This window comes from Perca fluviatilis, chromosome 13, assembly GCF_010015445.1.
Source record: "Perca fluviatilis chromosome 13, GENO_Pfluv_1.0, whole genome shotgun sequence".
In the NCBI taxonomy this organism is placed as follows: Eukaryota; Metazoa; Chordata; class Actinopteri; order Perciformes; family Percidae; genus Perca; species Perca fluviatilis.
Window position 1 is genome coordinate 24290059 of NC_053124.1, and position 14187 is coordinate 24304245.

The following is a 14187-nucleotide window of genomic DNA, read 5'->3' on the forward strand; positions in this document are numbered from 1 at the left end:
ACGCTTAGTGCATTTGCTCTCACTCAGATACACAAATAGACCCAGGAGTAAATAAGACCTAGTTACAGAACCTGTTTACAAACACGCACAGAAATTAGTTGAACATAATGGTTATGTTATGATTGCCAGCTTTGCAATCATATTATGTTTCACAGCAGTCAGCCATGCATGTCCTCCAGAAACACGTATATAAGTGTGATTGTGACACACGCAGACAGACACAAACCCACATACACACACAAACTCCCTTACACACACTGCTGTTATCGCACTATCCATATCTATCAGGCACACAATGAGTCTTAATGTCTTTCTCCCACACACAGAATGAAATCAACCCAAGTGTATGTGTGTGTGTCTGCTGTGTGGGGCGTACCACAGCATGCTCCTGAATGTGTGTGTCCTCGCTATATGTGTGTATGAGCAGTCCCAGCGCAATTCCTCAGTTTAGTGGAGCATTACTGCTGATCAATAGCTCTGGTGCAGTGGGAGATGTCAGGGTTGGGGCTGCATATTCATACCACTACTGCTGAACTGAGAAATGAGGCACTACAGGGGAAGAGTGTGTGTGTGTGTGTGTGTGTGTGTGTGTGTGTGTGTGTGTGTGTGTGTGTGTGTGTGTGTGTGTGTGTGTGTGTGTGTGTTGCTCTTAGGGAGAATTACAGGCCCTGTCACCTATAGACCACACACTAACTGTGCCCAGGGAAGTTCGAGCACCAAAGATAAAGTATAGGATCTCTCTCTTTTTCTCTCTCTTTCCAGGCATCCTGTCTTCATTGGTGCTGTCACTGAACTTCACCATCTTTGTCTGCTTGCTCCTTTGGCAACAAGCCTGGCCTGTCCTATTCTCCCTTCACTTCTGCTTTTCTTTCAAACAGTTTCTATTCTCCTGTCACTGTTAGAAATCACATATTTTCAACTCCTCATGTCTTCGTCTGTCCAGTGTTTCCGGACTTCACTCCTGACATTTCACTGCTCTGCGAATTTTGCTTTGTCTGTTCGTTCAATTTCATTGTCCTCAGCTTAACTTTTATTGTAGAAAAAGCATTGTTGATAATTACAAGAAGCAGCTCAAGCAACAGACCAACTGCCAATAAATACTTATATCCAACTGTCAAACATTCTGCAACACAGCCAACGTTCTGCATGACTTATGATCAGCGTAGTTGATTCTACCAACTTTTCTACTAATACTTTGTACTTTCTGCATTTTTTGTTAAGCAGATTGTGTTCCTCAGACAACATGTAAAACTACATAAAACAGCATTAGGCAGCATGTTGTAACAGCTTCTCATTAACTGCCCAAATGTTAAAAAGACACAGGCAGTGTGAACACAACTTTTTGTCTTTGCCTTGTTCTTTATAAGTTGGCTTTTGTCGGTCTGTTTTTTTCCCCTAACCCACCTGCCTATTTTTTGCCTTTGTTCTAAAAATATCATAGTCATGCAATCTCACAATTTCTACTCTAACTTCTTCAGCCAGATGCACAACATTTTTTACAAAGCCAAAACTATGCATATGCATTCTTTTGATTGCATTTAATTAGATTTGTTTAATTTAAAGGTCCAATGTGTAGGAATTTCTCCCATCTAGCGTTGAGACTCTCTCTCTCGCACCACGCTGTTCAAAGTACGTATTACAGTTACGGTAGCCTTCACGCTTCAAAAAGACGGTCTTTTGCTATTTTCAATATCCTTTTTCTTTTTCTGGGTGAAGAAGAAGACTCCTGTTCCTGAAATTTGGATTTTGAATACGTGTGGTCCTCCACGTTTCCTTCTTCAAACTTGCCCGGGGCCGGGAAGCGACAATATCCATTAGCAGCACCTGTGAGTTTATCAGGTGACAGCGAAAACGTGAAAGGCGGAGCAGTTTATCCTGTATGTCCCTTACTGGCTAACGTATTTCAAGATGGCGCATGAATATGGAGCGTCTACCCCCAGTTCATGCAAATGCAAACGTAAAATTTCAAGCCAAAAGGAATACTTGGAATTGATGGTGGTGGTAAATATTCATGAAAAAGGACAGGTTTGTGAACGGGCAACACGGACTTTGATAATGAACACCTAAACACGTTACACACTGGAACTTTAATGTTGTGTGTACGTGTGGGCTGTGCAATTAATCAATTTTTAATCAGAATTACGATTTCTGCTCCTAACGATCCCAAAAACAGAGTAATCGAGAAAACGATTATTTTGCACATTACGTTTTGCAAGTCAACTCTTATTTTGTCATGAGTTCTGAATGGAGAGAAAAAAGCTCAAACGGGAAAAGTATTAGAGTGAAATTTCACAGTTCAAGGTGTTTTCAGTGTTGATTTGTTTAACTGTTTCACGGTTTGTTTGTTTTAATTCAATAATTACAACGTCTTTCTAAAAGCCAATGAGTAATCGTGTAAAATAATCAGGATTTCAATATTGACCAAAATAATCGTGATTATGATTCTTTCCATAATCGAGCAGCCCTAATGTGTGGTGCTGTTTGACAAATCTCACTCTTTGTGAAACTGGGCGCACGGGGAATGAGCCTCATTTCCACTCCCACAGGAGACAAATGGATACAGACATGCCCCTAATCAGCCATTTTCATATCAGTACTTCTGTCTGCTTCACTACTCACACACAAGGTGCAATTTTATGTATTTGTGCCATATCGTTTGATATTCTCTAACAAAGCCAGAGCAGTTGTCGATCCACGCAGCTATCATTATTTCATCACATGCATCTATAAAACATCATCAGTACTGATATCTCAATTATCATCAAATGTCAGAAAGGTAATTAATGATTTAGTTTATAGCACACAAAATGCTTCACAATACAGGATAAAATAAAAAAGAAATTAAATGACATATTAGCAGATGGAAATAAAAGAATGCCTCTATACTTAATGTCAATAAAAAGAACGATAAATCACACTAAATCTAATTGATTAGTGTGATAAATTTTACACCTCATTCTCACTGCAGGTTCTTCTTTTATAAATGCCGATGTGTGTATGGGTAATGGAGTATGCATGTTGTTTGTGCACATGCAACCTTTTTCATCTGGCCCCTTATCTCTATTGCTCTACAACTGCTATTAACTTTTTACCAACCCCCTTTTCTCCTTTCTCACCTCTGTCCTCCTCCAACACTGATTGGTACTTTAAACATTTGCATCTACTTCTATTCTGTTACTAAACTTTCTGTCTGTATTTATGTTGTTTAGTTGTCTTTAACATTTACTGGCACAATGAGCTCAAGATAAAAACTATCAAGGTCTCAACATGAATTAAAAAAAAACACCTGTAAGTTAATCACACCCGTAGAAAGACACCATTGGCGAGAAGTTACCAAAACAGAAGGAGGTAATTTCATAGCAATAAATTGCAACCATCAACCATAACAGCAACTCAAGAGTTCAGCACTTCTGCTAAATTACCCCTCCATTACGATGCACACAGCCTGCTGTCCAGTGACTACAACACCCACATCTCATTGCACAACAATGCAAGATGGGGTGTGAAAGCTAACAGCAACAGTCAGGCGATCAAACTGCTGCTGCTGTATGAGCAATGGGTTGTGAAAAAAAGATTCCAATACTGTCCCTGTGTTTAACGTCAGAGTGCAACACCCCACGCCACCCACCGACAATGCTTCATGTAAGTACGTGTGTGTAGGCCATTCAGGCTACAACTCCATAGGGTACAGCCATCTGAAGAAAGAGTACATTAGTTACTTTGCACACGCACGCACGCACGCACGCACACACACACACACACACACACACACACACACACACACACACACACACACACACACACACACACACACACACACACACACACACACACACACACACACACACACACACACAGCAAGGCGTTCAGACTGTATCATGTGTCATGTCGACATGTGTGCTGACACTCTTACGCATGAACCAAGGTAACATCACAGACAAATCGAGGCCCTGAGCATTGATGTCATGTCAGTGTTAAACAAAAGCAGACATGGATTGAAATTGAGTGTGGAAGGCTTTTCTGTACTTCCATTGTCTGTCTTTGAAAAACAATGTCCACTCTGTATCACTCTCCTTGTCTCAACACTTAACAGTGCTTTCTTCTTGATTTCTCCTCTCGCTCCTTGCCCACATGCAATTATTTCCACTATTCTCCTTCACTCTTACAGTATCTGTCGTATCTTCACAGCTCTCTTTTCACATGGATCAACCTTTCCCCTCTCTTGTCCTCCTCCTGTTTTTCTAATCTCTCCAACACACAGCCATCCTCCGCTCTCCCTCCTTTCCTCACCGTTCTCCCTCTCTTCTATAGCACAGCAAAAGTCTTCATCTTATTAATTCATTCTTGTCTATTATTTGAAAATCAAAAAAATCTGGCTGTGCGAAGTGTGCTTACCAGAGAGTGAGAGTGAGCTTAACTGACCCCTCATTTCTACAACATGCTTCAACCAAGTTGAATTGTACTGGACACAGGTAGATGCATCTTATTGTCCTGGCAGATTTTTGTAAATGTTTCAAGAAAAATGCAACTTTAAGGGCTCAAAAATACCCAACAGTTAATTTAAAAGCTGGATATTTTTGCAGTGTTCTTTCTTTGTTTCTCTCTTATACCAGAGGAATTGTTCACAGTTATTCTGACAAAGAACTGGAGGACATCAACAGTACTTTAAGTAGTCAAATTCCCTCCCTTCTAATCCTACCTTCACTTCTGCTTTGCAAACATTTCTTTGCCTTGTTCTTTCATTTGCTTGTTTGTTTAGTTCTCTTTCCTCACACAGTCCCTTTCCTGTTCCTTCTGTTCCCTCTTTGTTTTCTGGCCTCTTTCATCTACCCATGCATCCCACTTTCTATTTATTTGTTTCCTACCTTCACAGCTGCTGTGTCCTTCCTCGTAGCCGGCGCTGCAGCTGCACTTCCCAATGGGCACCAGCCATTCCCCCTCGGCGCTGCAATGCATCCTGGGAGGGCTGTCAGCGTCAACCTCAGAGTTGTTGACGCAGGTGCCGCGCACCTCTACCAGCGTGGCGAAGGCCGCCTCAGCCACCGTGTCGGGGAACACTGCCAGGTTCTGCACAGTTGCAAGGCAGCGTTTGTAGTACACGCGCACGGCCACTAGGGCCACGCAGGCACCGACGTCCTGGAAAGCCAGGTGGAAGCCCTTGCGGTTGAGGTGGCCGATCTCACGCACCTCCGTGTTCAGTTTCATCTTTCTCTCACCCAGGTCACCCTGCGTGAAGCTCTCGTCGGCAGCGATGGTGTCAATCTTGGTGTAGCGATCCTCTCGGGTCACACCCCCGAGGTCCCTGTCCGACTCGACGTAGAGGAGGTTGAAGGTCTCCTTGCACGTGCCCGCCACACCGGGGATGCTGTTGCAGTCACGCAGCGTGAACTGGAGCTCCACGAAAATGCGCTGGCCACCTCGGCGCGCCACCCAGCCTGTCTGCAGCCAGTTGTTCTGCTGTGTGGGCTCCATCACGTTGCACACCTGGTACGTCCGGATAGGCTTGTACTTCTCATCTACACCACTTATCTCCTCCCACTGGTGAGATGGAGGCAGGTGGGGAGGGGAAAAGGGAGGAGAGAGGGACAACAAAGAGGATTAAAGGTGGAGGTGGAGGTATAGTGAAGAGGATGAGAGGAAAGAAGGAGAGGAAAGGAGAACAACAGGAATGGAGGACGGCAAAAGTACAGTTAAAACAACAGAAGAGAAACAGGAGTGAAGTGATAATATGAGGGAGTGAAAAGACAGAAAACAAAGTAAAGTGAGGTGGGCGGGAGACAACACAGATAATGAAAAGGAAAGTCAAAAGTCAGAGAAAGAAAGAATACAGTCAGTACAGGTTAACAGTCTAACGACATAATCTGATTAATGGGTGTGTGGGTGTCGAAAAAAAACATTCACACTCAGATTCTTTAAGAACGTCACAGAGAAAATGACAAACTGCACTACCTCAGTCATTACATCAGACTTGAGTGGTGTTACTGAAAGAATGGGTCAGACCTTAGTGGCTTTTTCAGCCGGTCTCTTTTCATCTCCACTGCCCTAGTCACTAAATGTAATGGCATTTGAGAGGAATTACTAAAGTGGAATTCAAAGCAACTGTATCCTTCCTTCTAGATAAAACCAACAGTTATATGCTGTATGAAGATTATAGTCATATAATGGAGAGGGACTTGCTTTTGTATAAATTTAAACATAAGGTTAAGCCTGCCAAACTCACTCACCACTCAAAAACACTTAGTATGTCCTATAATAGAAAGAGTTAGTATTTTTTATTTACTTTTATTAGAAAATTTGCAGTATAAAGCAAGTGAGAAAAACCCTTTTATCTCATACGTTATTGGTCCATTGGAACAACTCCATGTCACCATTTGAATTACTGAGATTGAGTCAGACTTGACAAGAATTAAAAGTAAACTGAGCACCAAATGTGGATCTCTCACTCTGCCGCACATACACATGCATACACACACACACAAAGCAAACCAAACTGTAAAAGCGATGATATGTGATAGTAATGTGATAAACTGCACTACTGCCAGGGTGACTAAATCAAAGTTGATGCAGTGTGTTCTCTCTGTGTGCCATTGGGGACGGTAGTTGAGTCAAACAAGTACATTAATAGATTAGATTTAGCTTTGCATGTGATCCAACAGCCACCTCAAGCTGCCAGTGACTCAACACAATCTACACTAAACAGTATGTGTACAATGCTGTTTATATAATAGACACCTTGGGTGTGTTGCACATGAAAAAAGGCCAGCGTCCAGGTGGGAAGTGGGCGACAAACTGCTTAGGCAGTGGCAGATTATTTAAAAAGGGCTCCGGCCTTTGTCTTGCATAACTTAGTGCTAAGGTTTTTACAAGCCAAATCGATTGATACGGGGGGGGGCATTCATCTGTGGCAGTATATCTGTGTCTAGGTTTGGGCACTGCGGTATCCAAACCTGCATAAGCACCATTGATTAATGATAATGATGAGCTCTGGACTGGGCGAGAAGAGAACACGTGAGAAAGGAAGGGAATGATTAGAAGAAGGAAAATTAGAAACAGCATGAACAGAACAGGAGGATGAAAAGGGGTGGTCTGGGCCAGATGTTAAGCAAGCAGCTATGTTGTGGAGCCAAGCGAGTGAACAAGCACATGTGCAAACAAATAAACAAACATACAGACGATAATGAAAATGCAAGTAAGCACACTTACTCCATTAGGGGGATAGGATGTCCATCCCAGCTCTGCCTGAGTCTCTTTAGAATTCAGCAGCACCACTGCAGGAAATAAAGAGGAAAAAACAAACAGAGAAGCACATAGGTCAATTTAGAAAGGATTATGGAGTTTGTATTTATTTTATCTTGTCAGCGTAAATAAGTTTGTCAATAGTGTGCCATGAGTGCATGTCAACAAAGCACGTTAAAGACTAACTAATAAAGAAAGAGTGGTCTTCAATTTACAAGTCTAACAATGTAAGTGCAACACGACATATTACTTTTGGAATAATGAAAGAAAGCCATTAACACCGAGGCAGGCCTGTCAAAATCTGGTGAAGGTGAACGTATCCTTTGATAAGTGCATTAATGCCATCTGCTGAGGACTTAAGCTGGACAAAGAGCTTTCCATCATCCGCTGGCTTCAGCAGTAAAAAATACCAGAGGCCGCTAACAAAACACGACAGAGCCCCACAGAGCTTTCAAAACAAGGCGAGAGACAAAGAGTTCCCTCAGTCAGCTTTCAATGGTGGGTCTGTGCTCTACAGTATGTGTTTTCCTTTCAGCACCATGGACAGGGGGCAAGAGCAAGCTTTGAGTGTGTTTTTAGCACCACGGACAGCTACACAAAAAAATACAGTGGAATGAAGCTCTGAGAAAGCGCTGTGCAATGCTACTTTAGTTGCTTAAATAAAAAGACCCACTGCAAGGAGAAGTGTCCTAAAAGGACATCTGGAGTTGAGCTAAACATTTTTACACAAAGTATTTATTGTTTCTAATAGAAGTGATCTTATTAGAAGTGATCTTACTACAATATCAGTGGTAGAACACAACTACATTTACTCGATTACTGACTTTAAGTACAAATTTGAGGTGCTTTACTTGAGTAGTGTTATGTTATTTATATTTCACTAGGTTTTCAGAAAACAGAGTATCTTTACTTTTGATAATTTAAGTATATCTTGTTCATTGTTTCGTCTATGCTATAACTCACATTGTATACAATGTGATCCAAGGCTGCAACACATTTGTTTCATGATTAATTAATTTAATTGATTGTTCATTTAGTAGTTTAGTCTATACAGTTGGAATTGTTTTTTTTCAAATTCCCATCACAATTTCCCAAAGCCAAAACCACTTGTTTTGTCCAACTAACAGCCAAAAATCCCAAAACATCTGTGTAATAGAAGCAGAGCAGAAACAATTAATTGGATGGTCAACCAAACTCTGCAACTATTCATATCATTCCTTTATCATCATCTTTAGGCCAAAACACCAAATATTCTGTTGCGCCAGATTCCTATATGTGGGGGTGTTATACCTTATGTACCTTGCAGTATGGCTGTAAACTGAATATGTTTAAGTTTTAAAATGTTGGTCAGATAAGAACATTTTTAATGACAATTCTTCATAATTTTGCATTTCATAGAGAAAGAATATCAAGTGATTATTCAAGAGAATATTCATCAGATTAATCACTTATAAAACTAGTCTTCAGTTGAAGTTATGGTGTAAGTAGTACAAGATCTAAATATGTCTACCACTGAAAAAATATCCATAGTTACAGTATGAGGCATCGCCAAGTACTTCAGCATCCTGTTCAAACCAAAGTTGGCATAGCAACCGAGGAGCCACAGTTCACTAGTCAAAGTCATGTCTTTGAGCAGTCGGGAGTGAGATTGGCCATTTCAAACTCAGTAGTATTTGGCAGGGGTACATGAAAGCCATCATTAGAACATTTATCTTAATCTATAATGTAATATCAACATCTGTAGCGACATATGGTGAGCTGCATTACCGCCTCATTTTTAAAGGATTTTGCTAATATTAAAGTTACCCATGCTTTAAGCTTGTCTGCTTAAAAAGATACTCTCCCCACCCCCCACACACTCTTTTTCTGTATTCCCAACATCTACAGCCCTGAAGCAAAATGAGTCTGACAACTCTTTTTTTTCAACATCCTGTGCAAAGACTGTTGTCTTTCATCCTTAGAAAAAAGCGCTACCTTCACTCTTGTACTTCAGTGTGTTACTTGGCTTTAACTTTAGTTTTCTACGTCAACTTTTAACCATTTTAGGAGCCTTGTAAGGGCTCTCAAAAATAACCTGTGTGACAGTCTATAGTGGGGAGTAGACTGCTTGACAAGTAACCATTTCTTCTCATCTTAAGCATTGCTTGAATTCTTAAAAACGACTTTGATCCGATACCCATTGCTACATTACAGTAAACCTACAGTAACCTGCTGGTGAGCAAAGAGTAAAAACCTTCGCATTCTGACTCATGCTGTGGGCTGAGATGTGGCGGCTAAGACCTGTAATGTTGCTGACTCATGCTCTGACAAGGAGGCTATGGACTTTGACACGAGATGTGCTCATGTACCAAAAGGGAAGTACGATCTTTGATGTTTTCCAGTTGCAAGGAGAAGCAAGTGTCGAAACAAACCGGTCAATACATTGGCTGAACTTTTCAAACAAACAAACTGAGAATATTTTCTTTTATTTTTGTTTCATCCCAAGGCCATGATTCCATCCGCTTAGGAGAAGAATTATTAATACAAGGTTATATAAATGCAATTTGAGATAAAAAAAAAAGGAGACTTGCTCTTTAGTGCTACCTTTAAGAGTCCAATGAGAGTGAATAGATTTGGAGGGGGTGGATTGTGGGCTAGCATGGAGGAAAGTCTCACTGGACCATGATAGATCCTTTACTAAACACTTAACTTTATTTTTTTTGGGGGGGGGCTAACACTGCCGGGTGCCCAAAGCATGGTTCTGTGGTTAGCTGATAACACAGAGGCATTTGGAGAAGATTAGAGTGGGAGAGGCCAAGGGTGGTGGAGAGACACTGAGAAAGGCTGAGGTGGGAGCCGAAGAGAGACGATGAGAGAAAATAATCAGCGGAAGAGGGTAGAGAGAAGCAAGAAAGAGAGCCAACTTGAAAGAGAAAAAGACAAAAAATTCAAGTAGGCAAGAGAGACAGAAAAAAGAAAAGGAAGAGAGAAAGAGGCACATGAAGTACAAATAAATGAACACTCCGGGCAATACACAGAGGGATCAGTATACCTTAGTGAGCAGTCAGTCAGAGAGTTACTCAGAGGACAAAGTTGGCACTATGATCACACACTGAACACATAAGTCCTGTAATCACAGCCTAGTTAGACAGGCTAATGGGCCTTTGGGAGCAGGAGGGAGAGAGAAATACAGAGAGACAGATAAGAGAAAGCGCGTCAGAGAGAGAGAGAGAGACAAAAAAAAGTTAAGAAAAGAAAACCAAAGTAGGTGAAGGAAGGGTCACTTAAAGAGAGGGAAAAAATTAGAGTAAGAAACGTGACAAAGAAACAAAAGCTCTCTGCCCATGGCTCTGACTAAGAGCCGTGACAAATTAGCTACTAAACACCAATTTCAAAAGGTTGTTTCATAAATAATTGCCCATCATTATACGGACAATGTGGATCTGTGAGCTAATTTTGTTTTTTTTTGTCTGTTTGGCCTCAGCCCTATATACAGTAGGACACACAAGACAAGGCTGACTTTTATCACTGGTAGATAAAACAGAGTCCCAGCCAGACGACAGATTACATATAAAGAGGAGAGCAGCCTAGTCTAATTTAACTTTACATGGGGAGCTTATGTAAAGACAGCCTTTCTTACTTCAGGTAAGAAAAAATATCTAGTTGCTTGTGTTTTGATGTAAAAATGAGAAGACATTGGAGAAGAGTATCAAAGAGCTTTTATCAGAAAGACTGAAAGAGTAGACTATAAAAACATTCTGAAAAAGAAAGAATTAATGACAAGGCACAGAAACCGCCCCAGTAATGGAGCAAAGGCTTTCTTGATGCCAGTCTTGAAATTCATAACTTTAGCAAACTTTCTCTGGTTTGTGCGATGTATTAAATGACTTGTTCAGCCCTGCCAATACACAAGGATGAGACAAGTTGACAGATACAAAGCACTGAGGGAAGACACAGCTGTAGGAGAGACGTGTCCTACAGCACTCAGGTCAAGTATTTCAAGTATTCAAGGGGTTTTAAGGGCTACCAATGTTAAGGCTTCTCATTCTTTCTGTCAAAAGTAAGTGTGTGTAACTCTTTAAATGAGAGTAAAGGCAGACTCCTATGGCCAAATATTTTATCTGACTAGAGACAACAAAAAAAAGCACAGAGAACTACATAACTGATAAACAAAAGGTATGTATAAATAGTGTACGACATTCTGTCAAAGACAAAAAAAATCTGTCTCTGCTGAAACACAGCTGATGAATATACAATGTGGAACATAAGTATATTCTTACAAATGCAGACGATTTAAATCCCTCCCAGTGAGAGAGAGCCTCATTTCATAATTTGCCTCGGTAGTGTTCCATAGCTTCATGGCAATATTAGCTCGGGCATTTGCTGTCCTCACAGCGACCTGCGGGCAACTCATCAGCCAGCCTACTCCAAGGTAGACCACGGAGCTCAGGAAGCTCAACCTTTCCAAAGAGAGCGCACCCAGACAGGGATAAACACAAGCCAGTGATGCTCCACTGGGACAACTATAATTGTCCAGCCATTATCCTTCTTATACAACAGGAGAGTGGAGGAGAAACTGAGACTTCAAATGGCCTGAAGAAAACACTATTATCACAGCTTTAATAAGAAAATGTGTAATAAGAGACATGAATGACTTGTATCTTGAGACTTGCTTTCACAGAATAGAGACTTGATTTTGACTTGACCCTATGACTTGAGATTTGACTTGGACACATCAGCATGACTTCAGACTCCGCCTGGATTTGCCCTCAAGAACTTGAACCTTGACTCAAGACTTCTTGACAGATTTGACTTGGTAATGTCTTGACAGACTTTGACTCAAATTAATAAAGGGAGAGTTGCTTTGACAGACTCGAGACCTGATTAGGACTTTTCTAAATGAATTGAGACCTGACCCCCCCTCAGTAACTTGAGACTGGCATTGGCAGACTTAAGACTTAAGGTTGGACTTGTCTGTATGACTTATGACTTGACTAGGACTTGTATAAATTACTTAAGACTTGTTTTAACAGAATTGAGACTTAACTTGGACTTGTCTATGTGACTTAATAATAATAATAATAATAATAATAATAATGTATACTTTATTAATTCCGCAAGGGGAAATTACACTGTTTACATTAAATTACACACTTACCGTACGGGGACTTGGACCAGCGACCCTCCGGTTCCCAACCCAACTCCCTACTGACTGAGCCTGAATTGATGTCAGCAAATATATTGGCAACAACTGACAATCTACAGAGTTCCCTGAGCCCATGGGGACATTTTAAAACGTCAAATCTCAAAGATATGCAACCTTACGATGACATGAAGATGAAGAAAAGAAGAGAAACTTTAAAACTGAGATGCTAGAAGGAAAATGGCTTAAACTATGGATTGATTGTCAAAACAGTGTCAATCAACTAATTTATTAATTGACTAATTGTTTCAGCATGACTATTTATAGAAATGTATATCTGTATATCTAGTAGCTACAAAATAAGTCAATCATCTTGAGAGACAGATTGTGGAGGGAAATGTAGGTAGGTATCCAATAGCTAAACAAAGCAGATTGGGAACTGTTTTAAACACTACTTTGCAAATGTAAAATAAAAAGTAGACGGTATGTACCCCTAAGTATTAGCAGGGGATAGTTTGTTGATCCCTAAGGAGAGAGACTGGTTCTTCACTTTCCCACTGAACTGAAATATTGAAGCAGAAGCACCCTTGAGGCTGGTTGGGATTTACAGTCTTGCTCGAGGACACTGAAGCAGGGTGGGAACATGGGACTTGGAGGGCCTGAATCTCAGCACTTTATATGAAAAATGATCTTCCTGTTTGCTACACCACCCTGCTGCTCAAAGACGTGGGAGGGAAGATAATATATAGTTCAACAGAAGCAGTACAGTAATGCTTCTGTAGGACCGATAAAAAAAGGATAAATGGATGGGGATATGAAGTGTCACATAAAAAACACAAACAGGCACATAAAAGACAAATGCTGTGTATAGGCGGACACACACACAAATCAGCAACAAAAACACACCCACACACACACTACCTTCTGAGACAAATGGTGTCAGCGAACTCTTTGTCTCCCACACACACACACACACACACACACACACACACACACACACACACACACACACACACACACACACACACACACACACACACACACACACACACACACACACACACACAGTTCTAACAGCAGAGCACATTAACTTCAAACAGGGCTCTCCTTTTAACAGAGTCATTAAACTTTCATACTGTGACATAGTGTAGCAAGACTGGACTGTCCGCTCTCTAAAGCCCACCATGCAATTACCTACATGACGCATGACAATGGGGCGAACACCTAAATGCTATCATGGTACAGCGCACGTCTCTTATCTTTACAATGTGCTTGATTTTTTGTTTTATTAATTGTGAGTCTATGAGAAAGTAGTAAAAAGTGCCCATCATAACTTCCCACAGCTGAAGGGAATGTAATTAAATTGCTTGTTTTGTCCAACCAACAGTCAAAGCCCCCAAAAATATTAAATTTACAATTCAAGTCAAGCAACAAATCTTGATTTTTTTCAGCAAATGCAGCATTGTAATGTACATGTATGAGTGTAATTTTTTTTCGTGATATTTTGGTTGATTTTAGACTATTTGAAGCAAAGAAATCTTTCTGTGTCATTGCTTTAGTATGCCCAGTTATGTTTGCTCTGAAAATGTGTAATAAAAAACATATTAAAACTACTAATTCCATTAAAAAGGAATATAATGAAATATGATCCGACGTGCATGTAAGCTCTTGTTGAGCCAGCGAGCACAGTGGGCTGTAATACAGGGACTAATGCTGGGTTTTCAGTTTTGTGTGTAAGGAGGTCTATTCTGTGGGTTGACGATAAAGGTGCTAATCCTCTCACAGCTTTATATGGTATGGTAAAATCCTGATCCATGCTTGCTTGCAGT

The 14187-nt window shown here is 40.8% G+C and overlaps 1 protein-coding gene across 2 annotated transcripts in view; it reads right to left on the reverse strand.

Annotated features, from left to right (window-relative positions):
- The window catches only part of LOC120571306 (ephrin type-A receptor 7-like), a 150308-nt gene that overhangs the window by 104275 nt on the left and 31846 nt on the right, over positions 1 to 14187 (reverse strand). For both annotated transcript variants that reach the window (XM_039820189.1, XM_039820190.1), the window contains exons 2-3: positions 7204 to 7268; positions 4866 to 5538 (exon numbers count right to left, since the gene is read on the reverse strand). In XM_039820189.1, the coding sequence (XP_039676123.1) occupies positions 4866 to 5538; positions 7204 to 7268 (738 nt within the window). The remainder of the gene's footprint in view (positions 1 to 4865; positions 5539 to 7203; positions 7269 to 14187) is intronic.